At 50.8% G+C, this 22,721-nt stretch overlaps 1 protein-coding gene across 2 annotated transcripts in view; it reads right to left on the reverse strand.

Annotated features, from left to right (window-relative positions):
• PPP1R16B (protein phosphatase 1 regulatory subunit 16B) overlaps window positions 1–22,721 on the reverse strand; it is a 100,839-nt gene that overhangs the window by 25,322 nt on the left and 52,796 nt on the right. For both annotated transcript variants that reach the window (XM_047853027.1, XM_047853026.1), the window contains exon 3: window positions 36–106. In XM_047853027.1, the coding sequence (XP_047708983.1) occupies window positions 36–106 (71 nt within the window). The remainder of the gene's footprint in view (window positions 1–35; window positions 107–22,721) is intronic.

Consider the following 22,721-nt stretch of genomic DNA (forward strand, 5'->3'; position numbering starts at 1 on the left):
ATCCAGGGACCCCAGGTCCAAGGACCTGGCCTTACCTGGTGCAGGGCTGTGAGACCATCCTCATTGCACAGATCAGGGCTGACCTTGTTCTTCAGGAAATAGCGCACTGCAACGGAGGGCAGAGGAGTGAGCAGGTGTGCGGGGGGCCCAGGTAAGACCCACCGCGCCCAGGTCCTGATGCGAACATCCTGGGCACAGGACGCAAGTGTGACCAGCTCTCCACCATACAGATGAGGAGCTGCTGTGGGGAACCTAGGGGGGATCCGGGAAGGGCAGGGACACGGCCGCTGCTTCTGCAGGACGGATACCGGCTCAGCACCCCCGGGGGGGTGGGAGCAGGGGAAGAGACGAGGTCTCAGGCGCAGAGGGGATGGACGCGGCCCCTCAGCTCTACGCTCACCAGGCCCAGTTCCTAGAACCACAGGCCTGTGGCCTCCCTGGCCCGAGGGTGAACTGAGGTCCACAGAAGGGGGGAGTCTGAGGCCTCCGCCCAGCCTTCTGGCAAGCGGCGACGTCTCCAGCAGGGCAGGAGTCTGGGGGGGGATATGGTCTCAGTCTCTGGAGCTGCCTGTCCACTATGGAGCCAGCAGCCGCATCTGGCTATTACAGCCTTTTAAACTTACACTCGTAAGGATTCAAAAGTCACGTCCTTGGTCACTCTGGCCACATTTCAAGTGCTCAAAAGCCACACGTGGCTACCGTATTAGAAAGTGCCGAAATAGAACGTTTCCATCCTCACAGAAAGTTCTACTGGACAGCGCCGGTTTGGGGCACTATAAATGGAAATGAGCCCCATCGCCAACTGTTAAAAGCCTTCCGTAGCTCCCCAGTGCTCTGGGAACAAAGTCCAAAACCCCTCCTAAGACATACGGTGTTCGCATGATGGGCTCCCTCCTGCAGGCCTCCATCTTGCACAGCCCAGGGGGCACCGTTCATACCGCCATCTATAAGACCGGCACCCCCTGGAGCAGTGCGCAACTTGCTCAGCGGTACATGGTGCTCCTACCTACCTACCTCTCCAGTCTCATTCCTTAAACTCCAAACACCTTCCACAATGGTCTCTCATCAGTTACAGGGTCACCTTGCATCCTCTGGTCTCTGAGCTTCTGCATAGCCTGTTCCCACTGCCTGGAACACTCACTCATCCATCCACGCGTCCCTTCATTCATCCACCCATCCGCTATCCATCCATCCAGCTTCATTCATACATCTGCCCCTAACACGCACGCCCACACACACACACACACACACACACACACACACACACACACAATCTGCCTCACTCCTCAACCTTCAGGTCTCAGCTCAAACTCCCCAGACGAGGCACTCCCCTGTTAACATACACCCACATTCCTCTGAATCTAGTTTATAGCCTTTCACGACCGAAATTACATAACTATCTGGGTCATTAGGGGCTTTGGGTCTGTCTGCCGTAGGACACTAAGCCCCAAAAGGGCAGGACGGTGACCTGGCACTTACTGTTCCTTCCCCGAGGCCTGGCACACGGTAAGTCCTCAGCCACTCTTCCTGGACCGTGGCCTAATCGGCAGCCCCCTAGCTCAGCCCAAGGACACAGCCTCTCCGGCTCTGAGCAAATCAGACCACCCTGCAGTGGTGACCCCCACAGCCTCGGGGCAGGTAAGAGTTACGGCAAGATCACTGATCACCGAGGCCCAGCCTGCCGATCCAGGGGCCAGTGGAGAGCCCGTGGGGCTGGCTGGTGGCCTTTGGGAGAGCAGAAGTGGCCATGGTGCCCCTGTACAGGACGGATTCTGGGAAGGTTCTGCTTATACGAGGCAAGCCATCAAGTCCCGCGGGGAGCGCCGGGGTGGGGGTGGGGGGGACCAGGCTCCCTGTCCAGAAGACACTCTTGGAGACAGAAATGAAACACCAGCTACCAAAAACAGCGTCCGTGTGGAGGAATTATTGGGAACCCAAGATGAGGAATCACTCCCATGGCGGGCAGTTATTTTCAGCCCAAGAGGTACGAAGCATCACCCCCATCTCCACGGAGCCCTTCGCATGTATGAGCCACGGTGTCCTTGGAAGTGTGCTCTGCCCCAGCTGGGAGCCTGGCTCTGGGCACAGCTCACGGGAGCAAAGAGCCCACGGCCCGCGCCCAGGGCGCGACCGGGCTGTCCTGCCTCCGGTTCAGCAAGAAAAAGGATTCTTACATCCACAGTGCCTCCTTACTGAGCTCTTCCTGTGCCCCCAGGTCCGTGCAGAACCACCTTCCTTCATGGGGCTCCTGTCTGTAACGATTCCCCTCGTGGAGAAGAAGAGACAAAGGGTCATAGTCACAGGAGACCAAGCAGAGGAAAGCAGGTCCTCCGACTCCGAGGCCCTGACTGTTGACCACGGGGCTGCTCCCCTCTGCCCCTGAGGCCAGTGGGAACCAGCACTAACAGAGTGATCCACACACAGGACGGAAGAAACACTGCAGGTCCTGGGGGCACAGTCAGGTCTTTCAGAACCATGTTAACTGCGAACTTGCACCTCTCACTTCCTGTTTAAACCCTCTCATGGCTCCCCACGGCTCTTAGAATGAAGTTCAAAATCCTTTCGTGGCCTTCACCGGGGTGGGCACACGGGCCAAATCTGGCAGGCAGCCTGTTTCTGTAGATCAGGTTGTTTATTGGAACAAGAAACATTTATCTGCATATCGCCAATGACTGCTTTCATCCTGAAACAGCACAGTTGAGTCGCAGAGCGGAGACTGTATGGACCACACAGTCTAAAATATTTACTCTCTAGCCCTTTGCAGAAAATGTTTGCTGGGCTTCAAGGTCCTGCATGGTGGGGTCCCGCCTACAGGGCTACCACCTTGCACAATTCCCAGGCTGCATTCCTCTCATCACGGTCTATGGGAATGGCTTCCTCTGGAGTTGTGCAGTGTGCAGCTTGCTCAGCTGTACCCGGCAGTCCTGTCTCCCTACCCCTCCAGGCTCATCTCCCGAAAGCTACTACCACCATTTTTTTAAATTTTTTTAATGTTTATTTATTTTTGAGAGAGAGAGAGACAGAGGGTGAGCAGGGGAGGTGCAGAGAGAGAAGGAGACATAGAATCTGAAGCAGGCTCTAGGCTCCGAGCTGTCAGCACAGAGCCCAACGCGGGGCTAGAACTCACGGGACGTGAGATCATGACCTGAGCCCAAGTCGGACGCTCAACCGGCTGAGCCACCCAGGCGCCCCTTATTTTTAAAACACAAATAAAAAACAACCACTAAGCTCCCGCCTGGTCCCGCCAGGCGCCGGGCGCTGGGGATGAAACCGTCAACATCTCGCATTTCTCAAAAGCTCCTGGCCTGGCTGTAAAAGACAGAAGCATCTCTCTCGAGGGAGCTCCAAGCCTCTGCTGGCTCAAGGACCACAGTGAGGTGGTCCCCACCGCCCCCCATGCAAGCAAGGTCCCCCTGAGATGGCAAGGAGGTGGCTCCCACCCTCCTCTCCTGTATTCCTGCTCCTGGCATCCACCCTGTTGCTCCGCCCACACCTCCCTGGCAATCTGGCTGGAATCTGGGCCAAGCAGGGCCGTCTGCTCCCCTCCATCTCCAGCTGTAGCGAGTGAGGCTGAAGGGACCCATCTCGGCAGGAAGCTGGTGGCGGCCGCCTTTGCCGGGAGAAATCACTGCTGATGAGCTGGTGGTTTTTCTGCCACCTGACCCACTCTACCCCACAGAGCAGACGGCCTGACCTCGAGCTGGTCTGTGTGGCACCTGCTCCCGGCCCTGGACGGAAGGACAGAGGTGTCTGTCCACCGAGGCGGACCTTGGGCAATCCACACTTGCGGGGGGGCGCTCTGGGGCTGAGCAGCTGCCGCCCGGCCATGTGACTTGCACAGTCATGTCTGTGGGGCACCCACTCACCGGCCCTCCTCCCCCTTCCCCGCCCCCTCTCACCTCCTTTTCCACCCAGCGCCCAGCAACGAGGCCACATCCTTCCACGGCCTCCGAGGCACCGCGTGATGCAGTCTCTGCCCCTCCCCGAATCCCTCGGTGACCGATTCAGTGGCCGCTGGCTTCTTTCATTTACCAAATCAAAATGAAAGAAAACAAAAACAGAGCTCCTCCCGGCTTTTACACGTGCAGGTTCCTGTGGCTGGAGCCCTCCTTCTTCTCACTCTTGGGCCAGCGAACTCTTCTTCAAACCTCAGATTCCAGCTGAAACGTCACCTCCTCTGAGAGGCCTTCCCTGATCACCCCAGTCTCGGGCAAGTTGCCTGAGTTACCCACTCCCATAGTACCTTGCATTTCTGCATTTCAGCTCCACAGCAGTGCCTCTCCCGGTTTGTGAATACAGGCTGATTAGTCTACAATGATTATACAACTCTTTCTTTAGTTTTTTGGGCTCTGCGAGGGAGCCCGGCTCCTAGCAGGGGCTCCAGAAATTATTGTAGCAAAAGCACCAGAAATCCGCTCCCTCAGCAAATTTCTAGTTTTCGATTATTATTTTTTAAATGTTTATTTATTTATCTTGAGAGAGAGAGAGAAAGAGAGAGCAGGCGGGGGGCGGAGAGAGAGGGGGAGGCAGAGAGAATCCCAAGCAGGCTCCATGCTGTCAGCACAGAGCCCGACGGAGGGCTCGATCTCAGGAACCGTGAGATCATGACCTGAGCTGAAATCAAGAGTCGGACACTCAACCAACTCAGCCACCCAGGCGCCCCAATAAAGCATTCACTATAGTCGCTATGCTGTGCATTAGATCCCATATAACGAACTGAAACTTTGTGCCCTTTGGCCAATATCTAAAAAAAAAAAAAAAAAAAGGTAACTATATAGGGAGATGGGTATGTGAATTAGCTTCACTCTATTAATCATTTCTCTCTCTAGATCAACATCCTGTGGTATATCTTACATATATTCAATTTTTATTTAAAAATAAAAATTTTAAAAAGCAAGTCTATTGTGTGAATGGACGAAGGAAGGAAGAGAGGGAGGAAGGGAAGATTGCTCGGGGGGGAGGGGGGAGGGGGGGAGGGGAGGGCCCACAGAGCTGCTTGCCCCTGGGACCAGGGAACCCTGGGGACATGCGTACAGCCCTGCACACACCACAGGGCGTGTGACTCAGGAACTGAAAAGTCACAATACGGATTTTATACAGAAATGAAGCAGCAAATATCCCTCCCTGAGCCTCCACTGGCAATGCAGCCGGACCCGGCAGCTGACTGCAGGCGTCCTTCAGGCCACTCCCAGGCCGGGCACGGACACCCATCAGTCCCCTCCTGCCCAGGGTCCCAGACCTCACGCCCTCTGCCTGACACCTTCCGTTGCTCTTTGTGCAGCCAGCCCTAACCGTGCCGGACACGGCGTTAAGCACTTTGTCTTTCAATCCGTTAGTCCTCCTGATCCAGTATGAGGATTAACGACCGGCTAGTATCACCTGCCTGCTATTATTGCCCCCAATTCACAGATGGGAAAACTGAGGCTCAGTCTTGAGCAAGGGAAAGGACTTGTCCAAGGGCACGTGTCTGGGAACGGCAGAGCTCGGACTTCTGACCTCGGCTGGCTGCCTCCAAAATCTGAACACTTCACCGCTTGGCTAAAATTGTGGCCACACAAGGGCCCGGGCAGGATCGTGGACAGCAGAGAGAGGAGCAGGGTGAAGGCAACAGAGAGCCACAGACAGGATGAAAAGCCAGAAGGGCCGGGACCATCGCCGATCATTCAGTGTTCAGTACTCTGGTTAATGAAGACAGTGATCCGTGATAGTCATCACAGCGACTCTCTTAGTGCAGCCTGCAGACGGGGACGCGGTGGCACAGAGGTTAACACTTAGCCTGAGGTCCCGTGACAGGTGAGTGGCAGCTCTGGGGTAGACACAGAAGCCTGAGCTCCAATGCATCCTCTGTCCATCTCTCTGTGCACCTCCGTTCTAGGCAGACCTCCCCACCCGATGCCAGGCACGCGGGAGGCACACGGCCAGCTGCGACGCCAACCCACTGGGCTGCTCCCCCTCCACAGAGTCTCCCGGGTCCAGCACGTGCAGCCTGGTCCAACCAGCTCCTCCACCTGCCCTCCCGGTCCCCCCCTTCCCAGGGTGCTGTTGGGGTGGCCGGGCGCCCAGCCTGCTGCTCAGACACTGCCAGGAGGACCAGCGCTCTCAGAAAGGTTGTCCTGGGCCCTCAATGCGCCACGCCTCCAAAATCACTCGACTGCAACCTCTCCACCCACCACTGCCCCCTCTCCCTGGTGCAGAAACAGCCAGAGATAGATGCTTCCAGGGAAGCCCAGCCGCCCCAAGGCTGGGGGTAGAGATTCAGTCAAGTTTAATGGTGGCTTCTGCAGGGGCTGGTGCAGCCCGTCCCATTGCTGGCCGGTTCACCCCAAGATGCCGGACGGTGACTCAGCCGCAGTGGAGGGTGGGCAAGGCAGACCCGGGCTTCCCTCAAAGCCACATCCCCAAGTGCAGGCCCCAGGAGCCAGGCCTTGTTCTTCCCCAGGGAGCCTCTCTCCAGGACCCATCTGGGAAGAAAAAAGGGCAGACGATAACAGGGTTGGCAAGGAGGAAGGGACTCCGGAACCCTTGTATGTTGCTGGTGGGAATGTGAAATGGGGCGGCCGCCGAGAAGTCTGGCAGTGGCTCAGAAAGTAAATACAGAGTCGCCAAGTGATCCAGTGATTCCAATCCTGGGTATAGACCCAGGAGCAATAAACACAAGTGTCCCCACAAAAACTTGCCCACAAACGTTTATTAGGAACAGTATTTATAATTGCCCAAGAGTGAAAACACGCAGATGTCCAGCAATGGATAAGGAAATAAGTAAAATGGGTTTGTTCATAGTGGAATATTACGCGGCTATGAAAAAGAATGAAATGCTGACACATGCCACAGCATGGATGAATCCTGAGAACATCACACCAAGGGAAGGAAGCCAGACGCAAAAGGCCGCGTGTTGTATGAATCCATTTGTATGAGATTTTCAGAGTAGGCAAACCCATAACGACAGAAAATAGATCAGTGGCTGCCAAGGGCTGAGGGCAAGGGGCCCTGGGATGTGACCGGCTAATGGTACGGGGTTTCATTTGGGATGATAACAATTTTCTGGAATTAGACAGTGGTAATGGTTGCACAACCTTATGAATATACTAAAGACCACAGATTGCACACTTTAATGTTTATTTATTTATTTTGAATTGGGCGGGTGGCGGGGGGGAGCGTGAGCAGGGGAGGGGAAGAGAGAGAGGGAGAGAGACAGAATCCCAAGTTATCACCACAGAGCCCGACGCGGGGCTCGATCTCACGAACCACAGATCATGACCCGAGCCAAAATCAAGAGTCAGACGTTTAGCCGACTGAGCCGCCCAGGCATCCTTTGCACACTTTAAACAGGTAAGTTTTGTGGTATGTGAGTGATATTTCAATTAAAAAAAAAAATAGGGAGAGGGGGCGCCTGGGTGGCTCAGTCGGTTAAGCGCCCGACTTCAGCTCAGGTCATGATCTCATGGTTCGTGAGTTCGAGCCCCACGTCGGGCTCTCTGCTGATGGCTCAGAGCCCGGAGCCTGTTTCAGATTCTGTGTCTCCCTCTCTCTCTCTGCCCTCCCCTGCTCATGTTCTCTCTCTCTCTCTCTCTCTCTCTCTCTCTCTCAAAAATAAATAAACATTAAAAAAAAAAAAGAGGAAGGGGCTCTACGGTGGCCTTAAGCACCCTGCTGAGAGCTCGTTCCCCTGCCAGCCTGGGGGTTCCCCGAGGTGAGGACAGTATCTGCCTCATCCATTACTGTACCCACGGTGCCTAGGACAGTACCTGGTAAACAATAGGTGTTTGATTCTTACTTAAAACAGGGAAAGAAAGAAGGAGGCCACTGGCCACTTGATCCCTCCAGGGCCCTGCATGATCTGGCCTCTGCCCACCTCTGCTCGCATCTTCCCTCCTAACCACCCGGACCCTTCCAGGACCACCATGTACCACCCTCTCTCTTGACTCTCGTGCCCTTCTCATGGGCTATCCCTCTGCCTGACTTTCTCAGCCTTCACTTCATGGTTAATTCTTAACCGGGTTTCAGGTTAAATGTCTCAGCTTAAATGTCACTTCCTCTGTGAAGCTGACACCGAGGCTAGGGGAGGCACCTTCTCATGCGCTTCCTGTTCCCTCGCCCAAACACTTAACACTATGATGTATTTGTGCATGCATTTGTCTGTGTTTTTTTTTTTTTAATTTTTTTTCAACGTTTATTTATTTTGGGGACAGAGAGAGACAGAGCATGAACGGGGGAGGGGCAGAGAGAGAGGGAGACACAGAATCGGAAACAGGCTCCAGGCTCTGAGCCATCAGCCCAGAGCCCGACGCGAGGCTCGAACTCCCGGACCGCGAGATCGTGACCTGGCTGAAGTCGGACGCTTAACCGACTGCGCCACCCAGGCGCCCCAATTTGTCTGTGTTTTTACTAGACCAGGAGGTCTAGTGAAAGGGCTGGCGGGGTAGGAGAGTAGGAACCGTAAACTTTTTAGCTACTATGAGATGGTTTGGGATCCCAGTCAGTATCTGATGACTGCGGTGGTAAAGAGAGCCTGCTCGGTCTCTACCCAAGCCTCAGAACTGGCCAGAGCATCCTCTCCTGGGCTGGTCTATACTTCGTGCTCTGAACAAAAATGCTCCCAGGCCAGGCCGTAGACATTTTAATCTCAGAGAGAATCTTCATTCCTTGACTTATACAAAGAGGCTGGTTTCTCTCTTAGCATCCCCGATACCTTCAAAACTAGGAAGGCAAGATGGCCAAGGGCATGTCAGGCATGTAGCTATAATATTTTCTTTTCTAGAACCTCCATGCCCAAGACACATGGTCATGCTGGACAGAAGTTGTTGACAGGGACTCGCATCAGCTACCCAGAAGCCTCTGCACATGTGTCACTTGTATCTAGTATTAGATGTGCGCAGGAAAAGGGATTGCAGACCCTTTAGAATGCCAACTCTGTGCAGGCAAATCCTGTCTGTCTTCTTATCTGGAATATCCAGCACTTAGAGTAAGAGCTCAACAAGTAGTTGTTGAGAGAATTAACAAATAAAAAAAATTCTCCTAAGAAAATAAAACTAAAGATACCAGGAAAATCTAAGAAAAATATGTATATGATCCATATGAGCAAAACTACAAAACTCTAATGAATGAAATCAAAGAAAAATAGATGGAGAAATAGTCTATGGTCACGGACAGGAAGATTCAATATTGTCAAAATGTTAGTTCTTTCCAACTTGATCTATAGATTCAATGCCAACCAAAATCTCAGTCAGTGATTTTATTAATACTGACACATCGATTCTAAGATTTATAGAAAAAGACAAAAGCCCCGACACTATGTTGAAGAAGAACAAAGTTGGTGTACTGGCACCAGTTGACCTCAAGACTTACCCCTAAAGCTACCGTAATCAAGAAAGTGTGGTATTGGTGGAAGAAGAGACAGACAGATCAACGGAACAGAATAGAGGGCCCAGAAATAGACCCACATGAAGATAGTCAACGTTCATCCATTGCTGGTGGGAATGCAAAATGGTACAGCAACTTTTGACGGTTTCTTACAAAACTAAACATACCCTTACCGCATAATCCAGTAGTCACACTCCCTAGTATCTACTCTAAGAAGTTGAAAACTATATCCACAAAAGCCTGCACACAAAAATTTATAACGGCTTTAGTCATAATCACCAACACTTGGAAGTAACCCAGAGGTCCTTCAGCAGGTAAGCGGGCAAACCATGGTACATCCAGACAATGGAATATTTATCCAGTGCTAAGAAGAAATGAGCTGTCCAGTCGTGACAAGACATGGGAGAACCTTAAATGCATATCGCTAAGTGAAAGAAGCCAATGTGAAAAGGCTGCATACTGTATGATTCCAACTATATGATGTTCTAGAAAAGACAGAACTATGGAGACAGCAAAAAAAAAAAAAAAAATCAGTGGTTGCTAGGAGTTGGGGAGGGGGGAGGGATGAATAGGCAAAACACAGGGGATTTTCAGGACACTGAAAACAGTCTGTATGCTACCATAATGATGGATACACATCATTATACATTATACATTTGTCCAAACCCACAGAATGCACAACACCAAGAGTGAACCCTAATGTAAACCGGGGTCTTTGTGGGCTAATGATAGGTCAGTGTAGGCTCATCAATGGTAACCAAAGTAGCACACTGGTGGGGGTTGTTGATGATGGAGGAGACTACGCATGTGTAGTTCCAAGGGGTATATGGAAAATCTCTGTACCTACCCTCCTCATTTTTGCTGTGCGCCTACAACTGTTCTCGGAAAATTCAGTCCAAATAAATAAATAAACAGAAGGCAACCAGGGAAACCTTGATGCAAAATAAGCTACAGTCAATGCTCGTGACAAACGCAGAGTCTTTCTGAAACGTGGGGGTGGGAGAAGAATAACTTCCTAATGTAGCAGCGGATATTTTACTAGATTTCCTCAAAGGGAGAAAGAACTGAATTTAACTCATAAGAGAAGACGTGGGTCTGTAAGGTTTCTCCACCAAAGCTATAAAGGCTGTGCCGATTTACTGTTTTCTTTTCAATGTTTATTTATTTTTTATTTATTTTGAGAGAGAGAGAGAGAGAGAGAGAGAGAGAGCAAGTGGGGGTGGGGCAGAGAGAAAGATGGGGACAGAATCCTAAGCAGGCTCCGCAGCTTAAAGCGCAGAGCCCGATGTAGGGCTCGAACTCACAAAGCCGTGAGATCATGACCTGAGCTGAAATCAAGAGTTGGACGCTTAACCAACTGAGCCACCCAGGTGCACCTGTGCCTGTTAACACCTCAGACTCAAAGTGAGGGTACCGCCAGTCCGGAAACGTGACCCTGGAACTTCCCCCATTCCATTCATGAACATCCTGGACCCCAACTGTGCCAGGTCCCTGTTCTTCACTAATTCTGCTTCCAGAATTTTCCCGGTACCTCTCCCTGCAGCTTCTCTGGGGATCTGGGAACCTGATCTCCCTTCTGCCCTCCAGAGCCTTGGCCTCCTGGGAACTCTCCAAGGTACCTGTTCTTTTTTTTTTTCCCCAACCGCCCTCTCTCCCCAAACTCCCTGCACTCCTCTTCGGGACTTCCCCCTGCTGCTGCCCCAATCCCATCGCTCTATCACCTCTCTTCTCTGTCTACTTATTGTTCCTCATTTTTAAAAGTAATTATTTCAGGGGCGCCTGGGTGGCTCAGTTGGTTAAGCGTCCGACTTTGGCTCAGGTCATGATCTCACTGTCTGTGCGTTCGAGCCCTGCGTCGGGCTCTGTGCTGACAGCTCAGAGCCTGGAGCCTGGTTCTGATTCTGTGTCTCCCTCTCTCTCTCTCTGACCCTCCCCCGTTCATGCTCTGTCTCTCCCTGTCTCAAAAATAAATAAACGTTAAAAATTTAAAAAAAATAATTATTTCATATCTCCATGCAAGTAACAGATAAAAATATTCCCAGCTCTACACGCAGGAGCTGCATATACATAAAAACGAAAATGGCTTCACAGCCATCATAATAATATCTAACGTTTACTGAATATTTTCCAAGCGTGAAGAATACCCAGAAGAATACCCAAATGTTACATGTCTCATCCCAGTTAACTATGACAACAATCCTATGACTTAGGTGCTATCATCAGCTCGTTCAACAGGGAACGTCCATGATTTGCTCAAACTCACTTAGCTAATAAGTGTTGAGAACCAATATTAGTGTGGTTGATTCCAGGTACAGCTGGTGTTTCAGGCGTAACTAGTGACAGGAGAGACTCACCCATATATAACTAAGAATAAAACCCATTCCTATCGATATTTAGTAAGAGGAAACAAGTTGCCTATGAAGGGGGATATTCCTCCAGCTCCCACCCGTCCACTTGGAACCTTCTGTCTGTTTTCCCTGGTTCCACTCTCCTGTCCCATAACCACATCCTTCCCACCCCCCGTCTGTCTGCCTGGCTCTCAATTTTCTCCTAAAGACGATGCATCTTGCGTCTGTCTCTCAGTGCTGTGTCACACAGAACACCAGCAAATCCCACTCTGGGCTTCCACCTGTCTTGCTGAGGAAATTAAACAAGACTTTTGAAATTGTAAAGGGAACCACCAGAGAAACTAAAACTGGGATTTTGTCTTCTATACCAATGGGAAAGATAAAAGAAAACATAGTATTCATTAAAGTCACAGAATGAAAGAACATAGAAACATAAATGTCACAAGGCCTAAGGCAAGATGACCAAAAACCAACTATCTACTAGTTGAAATCATCTACCCTCCCCTATAAAGCAGTGAAGATTTGGTTGTCAAAAAGAGAAAAAAAAAAACCATTCATCTGTGTGTTGCTTACAAGAGATACATCCCAACAAAATAACAGAGAGCGTAAAAATAAAGGAATGCTCAAAAATAAACCACCAAATGCGAAAACAAAGAAAGTGGGGGTGGCAACATTACTATGGTGCAGAATGGATTTAATTTTTTTTTTCAGTTTATTTATTTTTTTTTTTTTTTGAGAGAGAGAGAGAGACAGAGAGAGCAGGGGAGGGGCGGAGAGACAGCAAGAGAGAAAATCCGAGGCAGGCTCTGTGGTGTCAGTGCAGAGCTGGATGTGGGACTTGAACTCACGAGCCGTGAGATCATGGACCTGAGTCGGTCCATAAAACCAAGAGTCGGTCGCTTAACTGACAGAGCCACCCAGGCGCCCCTTAGGGTGGTTTTTTAAAAAGATATTTCAAAATGAAATCATAAACAGAAAGCAGATTAGTGGCTGCCTGGGTCAGCGGTGGGGTGGGGAGAACGAAGCAATTATCAGTTAAGAAAGCCTGTGAATCGCATAACATACCAAGCAAAATCCAGTAAAACAAAAATCGTCCATATATAAGTCAAAACGATGTGGTTTTTTTGCGAGGAATCTCCAGCACATACACATGCTAAAGATAAGAGGAGGGGTGGCGGAAAAAGATTTATGGACAAGGACGTTCACAGCAGCACTGTTTATATACATTGTTTATAATAAAGAATTACCGGAAGCAACCCAACATCTAAACAATTAGAGACTGATTAGGTAAATTATGGAACATTCATATGATGGAATATTCTGCAGCTCGTATCTTTGAGGAATTTTTAAGGATGTGGGAAATTGCTTGATATATAGTGAGAGACCAAAACTGTACATTCAATGCAATCTCAATTAGAAAGGAAAAATGCCTTCCACACAGGCACACGCTGCTTATTGGAAAAACAATTAAGATACGAACGGTGGTTATCAGTGACTTTTATTTTATGGTGGCCAGAATTGTCCTAGCATTTGAAAGTACATATGCACTACTTTCATAACCAGAATTTTCTTTTCAAAAAAAAAATGTGTTTGAGACAGAGCGTGAGTGGGGAGGAGCAGAGAGAGAGGGGGGACACAGAATCCAAAGCAGGCTCCAGGCTCTGAGCTGTCAGCCCAGAGCCTGACGCGAGGCTCAAACCCACAAACCGTGAGACCATGACCTGAGCCAAAGTCAGACTCAACCAAGTGAGCCACCCAGGCGCCCCAGTAACCAGAATGTTCCAATTTCACTAAAACACAAAATGATACATTCCACACACCATGAGAGCCAAGCGGTAAGAACCACATTTCTGCGAAATTTCTAGGGCAGAAATGAGGTCTCACGCTGGCTGACCCCTTGAAGCAAATGCTGAAGCTGAAATTCCTGTGTTGGGTAGGATGTTAAATAGAAACAATAATAATAATAACCCCTTTGTTTGCATTGTGCAGGGGTCGGCAGACTATGGTCCAATGGCTAACATCGTGCAATTCTGAACTGCTTACAACTTAAGAATGATTCTCTCTATATATATATTTTTGGCAGTTGGGGGAATAAAATCAAAGAAGCATCATATTTTATGACACAGGAAAATTACATGAAAGCCAAAAATCAGTGCCCGTAAATGAAGTTTAACTGGAACACAGGCTCGTTTGTTTATGCATTGCCTTTGGCTGCTTCCTCTGTCAGAACAGAGACTGGGTGGCCCACGCGGCCGACGGTGTTTCTTATCTGGCCCTTTACAGAAAAAGTTTGCTGATCCCTGGTGCAGGGCTTTTTAGCTCACAAAGCATGTTGAAAACCACAGTCATTTCCCTCCCACAATAAAAGCCTCGTGGTGCCAGGTAGGAGAGGAAGAAATCAACACACATCGAAGGTAGGCCGTTGCATCGTGGCCAGGCGGGCCATGGGCAGATGGGGCTCAATGTCTGCACCTGCCGAGAAACACGGGGGCACAAAGCCCCGAGAGCCTGCTGTCGTCTCTCTCCCCACCAGCTCAGCCCCCGGAGCCCCAACTCAGCCACGCAGCGCAGCCGAGTTTCCTGTTCAGAGCGTGACCTTCTGAAACCGGTGTGGTGGAGGCTGCAGCTGCAGGAAGGAGGGTATTTTTATCCGGGCCCTGCTTCCTGTTTGACGGCTGGGGGGTTTCGTGTGCTGGCGTTCGGTTTTGTCATTTCTGGTACAGACTCAGCACCCTTGCCACAGCGGAACAGAGGCGTCTCCTAACAGGATAGCTGCCTGCCACCCAGGCCCACCGCCCAAGGCCCCTGTCCTTTGTCCCCCACCCACGCCCCCTGGCTGCTGCAGGACCACCAGTGAAACGTGTAGAAACGAGAGAGCCTGGCTGGGCAGGGGGAGACAGACGCGTTTCTGCTACAGGATGGAAAAACCCGCTCTTTTATCAGAGAGGAGCAGGCTGGGCCAGGAGGGGAGCAAGTCTGCAGGTTTTCCAGAGCTTCTGGAACCCACTGCTCTTAGCAAGGCCTGGCTTGGGGAGGGCCGGCCTGCTGCTGGAGCAGAGTTAAATACAGAACTTGGGAATGTCCTCAGCCCCGGGACCTGGGGATCATTTGCTGATGCTCCCAGCAGCAGACGAAAATGGACTGTCCCCAACGGTCCTGTCCCCAGGACTCAGCCAGATGCGGAAACAGAGAGCACACACATCAGCATCTAACAAGCCAGCGACAGCAAGAACACACATGTGCCGGGCACTGCCTTGTGTGCCTGGCACAGAGTAGGAATTAGCTCACCGGATCCCCACCAGGGCCCCGGGCTGGAAGGGGGCAGCCTCTCTGATCACTCCTATTTTACAGCTAGGGATACTGAGTCACAGCACATCTAATCAACTTGCTAATCGAGCCACTCAGGTGGTAAGAGACTCCAGTAGCCCCACACTTGAACTCCATGCTTGCTCTGCCATAACAATTTCAACACAGGTCTTAGAGCTAAGCTGGACCCCAGGTCTCCAGAGCCAGGGGATCTGCAGCCCGGAACCTTCCCGTTTCCTGTTCTGCCAGCACGTCCGGCACCAGGCTCTGAGAGGCATGAAAGGGCCAGTCTGACCTTTGCTACGGTCATTCGCACCCTGGAGAGGGGACACCAGAATGCACCGTCGGGGGGACAGGCAAGCCACCCAAGCATGGCACCTGGCATGCAAACACAGGGGTAGTGGCTAAGAATTCAGACCCCTTCAGCCAGTGACCTGATCCCAGGCATGTCTTCTCCTCTATCTGAGCCTCAGTTTCCCCCATCTGTAAAAGAGGAGTTATAACCTCATCGGGTTACCTGAGAGGGAGATTATAAGGTATTGATGAGGATGACAGTAATAACAGCAATGACAACATGATTTAGTTGGCCCTCCCCCCCCACACACACACACAAGCCACCCACAGGAATGTGGAACCCAGTGCTCACGCTCTAAGTCACCTAATGGTGGCTCCAGGCGTAAAGCATCTTTGGCAATCTTGTGGGATGACCCCGGGATAGAAGCAAAGGGCAGCCTGGGTGTGGCATCCCGTCTCCAAACGCTGCTTACGCCTCCCTTCCTCCCAGGCCTCCCACTGACCAGAGCTGACCGGCGTGTGGCACCATGGGACGGAGTGTGGCTTCCGAGGCTGGGTCGCAAAAGGCTCGGTCTTGCTCCTCCGATCACTCACTTGCAGGGAAGCAGCTGCCATGTCGGGACGACACGTAAGCAGCCTTGTGGAAAGACCACGTCATGAGGAACGGAGACCTTCTGCCACCAGCCGTGTGGGAGAGCCACAGTCAGAGAGCCACAGTGAATGAGAACCTCCAGCCCCACTCACACCCTCAGATGACGGGAGCCCGGGTCACGTACCGACCACAACTTCCAGAGAAACCCTGAGCCAGAACCATCCAGCTACCAGCCCAGGCCCCCAGCGCCCCAACCTGACCCCCGCCCTCCCGCACAGTCAGATCTCTGTTGACCAGGGAAAGTCTGCGCTGAATCCTGCAGCTGACTAAGGGCTTCGGTTCCCCACCGCCCTCAGTGCCGAAAACAAGTCGTCTCTTTCTTGTTGTAGGGGCCCAACCCAGGCTCCCGTGCTGTGTGAGAATGGAATGGGTCCTGAGGCACCTTCTTGAGCTAAGGTGCCGCTGACCTGGCTGGAGACAAGTGGAAAGGACACCGCCATCCCCTGCCCCCAGCGGCCACCCACCGTCCCCTAAATCGCAGACCTGAAGGTGCTCCTCTCCTGCTCAAAAACCTCCTATGGCTCCCCATTGCCTTCACACTGTCGGTGGACTAGCCCCAAGGTCCTCACAGTGTGAACCAGCAGCAACAGCAGGACTGGGGAATTCGTTGGACACATAAATCCTGTGATTCTCCCTCAGACCTACCGAATCAGGAACCTCAGGGGAGGGCCCAGTGATCCACAGTTTGACAAGCCCTCCCGGTGATGCGGATGTTCCAGCCTCCTCTGTCATCATTCCTTCCTGTGTCTCCCGGGCTCTAGAAACACCCTACTCCTCCACCCCCGCGTCCCCTCCGCAAATACTCACCAGGCACCAACTCTGGGCAGGTGTGGGCGTCCAGCAGTGAACAAGACAGACAAGAGCTCCATTCTCTTCCAGCTTGCAGTCTGCCCTCTCCTCGGTCTGGAATATTCTTCCCTTTTTCCCACCAGCTAAATCCCTGCCCAGCCTCACACCACTGTAGGAGACATTCGGCGATCACCAGACGAAGACTAAATGAGTGAACGAATACAAGACTGAATGTACCACCTCGGCTGAGTCTTCCTTGACCTTGATTCACGTGCCCACCACAGTGGACAGTGTGCACCTCGTCCGCGGCACCTGTCCCCCTACACCGTGGCCCATAAGGTGCCGTGAGCCCTTTGGGGCTGGGGAGCACTTCGTATGAGCATCACCCAGACTGAGACACACTGTAAGTGTAAAAGGCACTGGGCTTTGAAGATTTATACCAAAAAAAGACACAGAAAATGTCTCAGTAACTTTTTGTACTGATTGCACGTTGAAAGGAGATAGTGAGTGAAGGAAAACACGTTATACAAGTTCATTTCGCCTGTTTCTTTTCCACTTGAATGTGGCTACTACAAAATTTAAGATTAAGTATGTGGCTCACATGATTCTTCTGTTGACCAACACTGAGCTAGACTGTACTTAGTCACATGACTATGGGACAGATGTGAGCTCTGCAAGGGTATTTCTGTCCATCTATGCTTCCTCCTTCCCTCCCTCCCTTCCTACCCTCCCTTCCTTACCCCTTCTTTTCTTTCCTTCCTTCCCTTCCCTCCTGCCTTCCTTCCCACCTACCGTCCCTCCCTCCTACCCTCCCTCCCTCCTTCCCTCCTTCCTTCCTTCCTCTCCCCCTCCCTCCCTCCCTCCTTCCTTTCTCTTTCCCTCCGTCCCTCCCTCCTTCCTTCCTCTCCCCCCTCCTTCCCTCCCTCCTTCCTTCTTCCCTCCCTCCTTCCTTTCTCTTTCCCTCCGTCCCTCCTTCCTTCCTTCCTCCTTCCCTCCATCCCTCCCTTGCTGGCTTTCTCTCTCTTTGCCCCTCCCCTCCTTCTCCCCACAAGCATTTATTGGCCATCTGTTCTTTCACTGCCACCATGAGACCTGGCACAAAGTAGGTGCCGGCACCATTTGCTAAATGAATAAACCAACACTCGAAGCAGACCGACCCAGAGATGACCCCAAGGGAGTTTCCCTCCTATTGAACTCCCACACCTGCTTGTTTGAGTGTAGTTTTCCCATTTCATTTCAACGGGAGCCAAATTCCAAAGATGTCCTTACGTAACGCAGACCTGGGGTCAGTTTTCCTCTTGTAGATGGGGCTCAGGTACACTCGGGGCCTGGGGCCAGGGCTCTGTGTGCAGGACAAATTGTTCTCGAAGCTCCGGAAGGCTGGCCAGAGCTCGTTAGTGCCCAGCTCCCCAGGGAGGGGAGAGCACCGGGCTGAGCCATGCACTGCCCGCAACCTTGTCCCCTATGAACTTGAGAGGACGAGGGTGTGGGTGTGTCGGCAAGACTCAAGCTTACAAGCCTGCCTTGGGAACCGCGCAAGAGTCCCTGTGGGGATTCCAGGCCTGCGTCCTGGAATCTCGGACTTGGTGCCCCTGACGGCGCCCTTCCCCATCGCCACCACCCCGCCCTCCAGTTCGAGAGGCTGCAAGACACTGGGATGAGCCACAATATCTCAGATGAGCTGCCCCTTGGGGCTGGGAAGGCAGCAAGAAGGCTGGCATGGGGGTGTGGCCCTTCGTGCCCTGGGACCCACTCGCAGCTAACGCAAGGTTGTGGCCCCCACCCCATGGCGCATCACCAGCAGTAACATCCCTCATGCTCCCACCGGTTCTACACCCTTCCCAACTTAGCGCTGAACCCCCTTTCCCTGCCTCAGGGCCTTTGTTTATGTCACCGTTTCTGCTAGAACGCTCTCCTCTAGCCCACCCTCTTCTGACTTTCTACACAGCTGGCTCCTCTCTCATCCTTCAGGTGTCCCGAAGTCCTCGGAGAGAACTTCCCCAACTGGCCTTCTTCACTACCCACCATCCTCTTGTCCCGACCAAGGCACAGCAGGTGATCTCGGGGGAGGGGGGAGTGAGCTGTCACCTATGCCTTAAAAGAGTCTTCTCTTCCTCTTTAAAGTCCTCCATGGTCCATGACACAGTGTTTCAGGCATTCAACCACACACCTCAAATATCTTCACGGGTAGGCTGGAAGAAGCCCCCCCCCCCCCCAGGAGTCGACGCCGTTATTCCTTTTGAATGAGTTCTAGAACAAGCATAACTAACGGTACTCTTCACACCCACTAGGGTGGCCACAATCAAAAAGCAGACAAAACAAGGGTTGGCGAGGATGTGGAGAAACTGGAACGCGCCCGTACTGCTGGTGGGAAATGCAATACGGTGCAAGCTGCTTTGGAAAACAATCTGACAGCTCCCTAAACGCTGAAACAGAATTACCGTACGACCCAGCAATTCCGCTCCTAGGTACGTGCCTCCAAATCGCCGGAAAGAGGAACTCAAACGCACGCACACTCGTGTTCGTAGCAGCATCATTCACAACAGGCACAAAACAGCTCACGAGTAAAACAATCCAAGTGTGTACATATCTTTAGTCATGAAAGGGAATGAAGTACTAATTCATTCAGTCTGGGTGAACCTTGAAAACATCATGCTAAGTGAAAGAAGCCACACTCGAAAGGTTACATATCACAGGACTCCATTTATAAGTAAGGTACGGCCAGAGAAACAGAAACAGATCGGTGGTTGCCAGGGGCTGGACGGAGGACAGCATGGGAAGTGACTGTTTACCGGGTACAGAATTTCCTTTTGGGGGCGTGAAAATGCTTGGGGACTAGGTGGTAGTGGTGGTTGCACAACAGTGTGAATGTACGGAATGTCACTGGCGTGTATACTTGAAAATGGTTAATTTTACGTGATGTGGATTTCACCCCGAACAGACAAACAAACAAAACATCTAACCTGTAGTGGTTAAAAAAAAAAAAAAAAAGCCATCAAAACAGTACTTGCCAGGAGGCGGGTAGAGGACAGGCTAGGAAGGTGCACAAGGGAACTTTCTGGAGGGATGGTAATGTTCAAGACCGGCACTGTCACAGACATACAATGTGGGCCACATATTTTTTTTTTTTTCTGGTGGCAACATTAAAAAATAGATAGGTTTTCAATTTGACAATAAATTTCATATTTAAAAAAATAGATAGGTCTTAATAATATATATTTTTAACGTTTTTTAAATTTACTTATTTAATTCGAGGGGAGAGGGAAGAGGGATAGGAGAGAGAGAATCCCAAGCAGGCTCTGCACTGTCAGCACAGAACCCAGTACGGGGCTCGATCTCACAAACCTCAAGATCACGACCTGAGCTGAAATCAAGAGCTGGATGCTTCCCCAACTGAGTCACCCAGGTGCCCCTTAATAATAATATATTTTAATCTTAATACTATATTTTAATCATAGTATTATTTTAATTGTAATAATACATTTTATTTAACCCACTATATCCAAAATATTATTATTTCAATATGTATGTCATAAATATTTTTAAATCCTGTATCTTGACTGTGGTGTTCGTCACACAAATCTCCATCTGTGATTTAGACAACTGCAGAGCTAAACACACACACACACACGCGCGCACACACACACACACGTATGAAAATTGGCCAAAAAAAAAAAAAAACCAAACTGAGTAGCGTTGATGGATTGTATCAATGTCAATTTCCTAGTTGAGATACTATATTATAGTTTTATAAGATGTTACCATTGGAGTAAACTGGGCAAAGAGTAAAGGGGATCTATTATTTTTTTTATCTAAAATGAATCTAAAATTGTCTCACAATAAAAAGGCATAAGTTTTGCTCACGGGAGCAGGGACTTGAACTCCTGACGCAGAAGGCAGAAGCAATGTGGGTATGCAGCCTTCATACAGATTTCCCAGGCATATATACTGGGCTGAGCCAAACCAGACCCAGCCCTTGCCTTGGTGGGGGTCGGTCACAGGGATGCATGGTAACAAGAAGACCACTCAAATAGACGGAACCATGCCATGAGGATGCCGGGCAGGGACCAGGCGCAGTCAGGGGCTCGGCACCCGCCACAAGCCTGCAAATGCCAACTCATATAGTCAAAGAATAAGGACAGCCGATAGCTAACGTACTTTGGAACCTTCCGCTATGCTGGACAGTGTGCTGAACAAAGCAAGGCTTCATCTAGTCCTTGGTGCCACCCTTTTGAGAAGGTGATAGTATTTCTATTTGGCCAAAAGAGAAACCGAGGCACAGAGAGGTTGAGTGATGCAAATCACCCAAGATTACCCAACAAGCAGCAGAGCACAGATTTGAGCCCAGACGGTGTCACTCCAAAGCCCTAGGGCTGCCCCGTGCACTCTGGTGCCTCACAGGCTGGGTACCTGGTAGATCTTTAACCATCCCCACCCCTGGAACCACCGCCCCTCCATCACTCCCATCAGCACCAGGTTGAATATTAGAGCAGTAATGCGCTGACGAGGCCGGAGGGACCACGTCTGCAGTGCCCTTTGCCCATCATTGCGGGGGGGGGGGGGGGGAGGGGGTTGGGAGGGGGGCTTCCGTTGGACTGCAGTGTGTGTGTGTGGAGTGTGTGTGTATGTGTGTGTGTGTGTGTCCCTCTGGGCTCAGACTTGCCCTCTCCTCAAGCCCCTTTTAAAAACAGCAGTTTTGGGGCGCCTGGGTGGCGCAGTCGGTTAAGCGTCCGACTTCAGCCAGGTCACGATCTCGCGGTCCGTGAGTTCGAGCCCCACGTCAGGCTCTGGGCTGATGGCTCAGAGCCTGGAGCCTGTTTCCGATTCTGTGTCTCCCTCTCTCTCTGCCCCTCCCCCGTTCATGCTCTGTCTCTCTCTGTCCCAAAAATAAAATAAAAACGCTGAAAAAAAAAAAAAACAGCAGTTTTAGGCGAGCCTGGGTGGTTCAGTTGGTCCAACTCTTGATTTCAGCTCAGGTCATGATCTCACAGATTGCGGGTCGGAGCCCTGTGTTGGGCTTTGTGCTGACAGCACGGAGTTTGCTTGGGATTCTCTGTCCCTCGCTCTTGCTGCCCCTCTCCTGCTCACTCTCTCTCTCTCAAAATAAATACATAAACTTTAAAAGCAACCCAGCAGGTTTTTTTTATTTTTATTTTTTTTAGAAAAAAGCCATTTCAAAAAACCCGAAAAAACAGCCGTTCTCCATCAACCAATGAACAGATAGACAAAACGTGGCACATCCATTCATAGGGCTGTTATCCAACCATAAAAAGGAAAGAAATGCTGATACACGCTGCAACATGGATACACCTTGAAAAGATTATTCTAAGCGAATGAAGTCAGACATCAAAGTCACATATTGTATGACTCCATTTACAGGGAATGTCCGGAGTAGGTAAATCCTTAGATTAAGAAGGCAGGTTAGGGGCGCCTGGGTGGCGCAGTCAGTTAAGCGTCCGACTTCAGCTCAGGTCATGATCTCGCGGTCCATGAGTTCGAGCCCCGCGTCGGGCTCTGGGCTGATGGCTCAGAGCCTGGAGCCTGCTTCCGATTCTGTGTCTCCTTCTCTCTCTGCCCCTCCCCCCTTCATGCTCTGTCTCAAAAATAAATAAACGTTAAAAAAAAAATTTTTTAAAAAAAGGCAGGTTGGTGTTTACCAGGGGTTGAGGGGAGGGCGCTGGGGAGTGACTGCTAATGAGAACAAGGGTTCCTCTGGGGATGATGAAAAGGTTCTGGAAGAAGGTAGGGGTGATGGTTGCACAACACTATGAAGGTACTAAATACCAGTGACTTATACACTCGGAAACAGTTAATTTTATGTTATGTGAATGGCACTTCAAATTTTTATTTATTTATTTTATCTAAATTCACGGTAGTTAACATATGGTGTAGTATTGATTTCAGGAGCAGAACCCAGTGATTCATCTCTTACGTATAACACCCGGTGTGCATCCCAACAAGTGCCCTCCTGA

Source organism: Prionailurus viverrinus, chromosome A3, assembly GCF_022837055.1.
Source record: "Prionailurus viverrinus isolate Anna chromosome A3, UM_Priviv_1.0, whole genome shotgun sequence".
Classification (NCBI taxonomy): domain Eukaryota; kingdom Metazoa; phylum Chordata; class Mammalia; order Carnivora; family Felidae; genus Prionailurus; species Prionailurus viverrinus.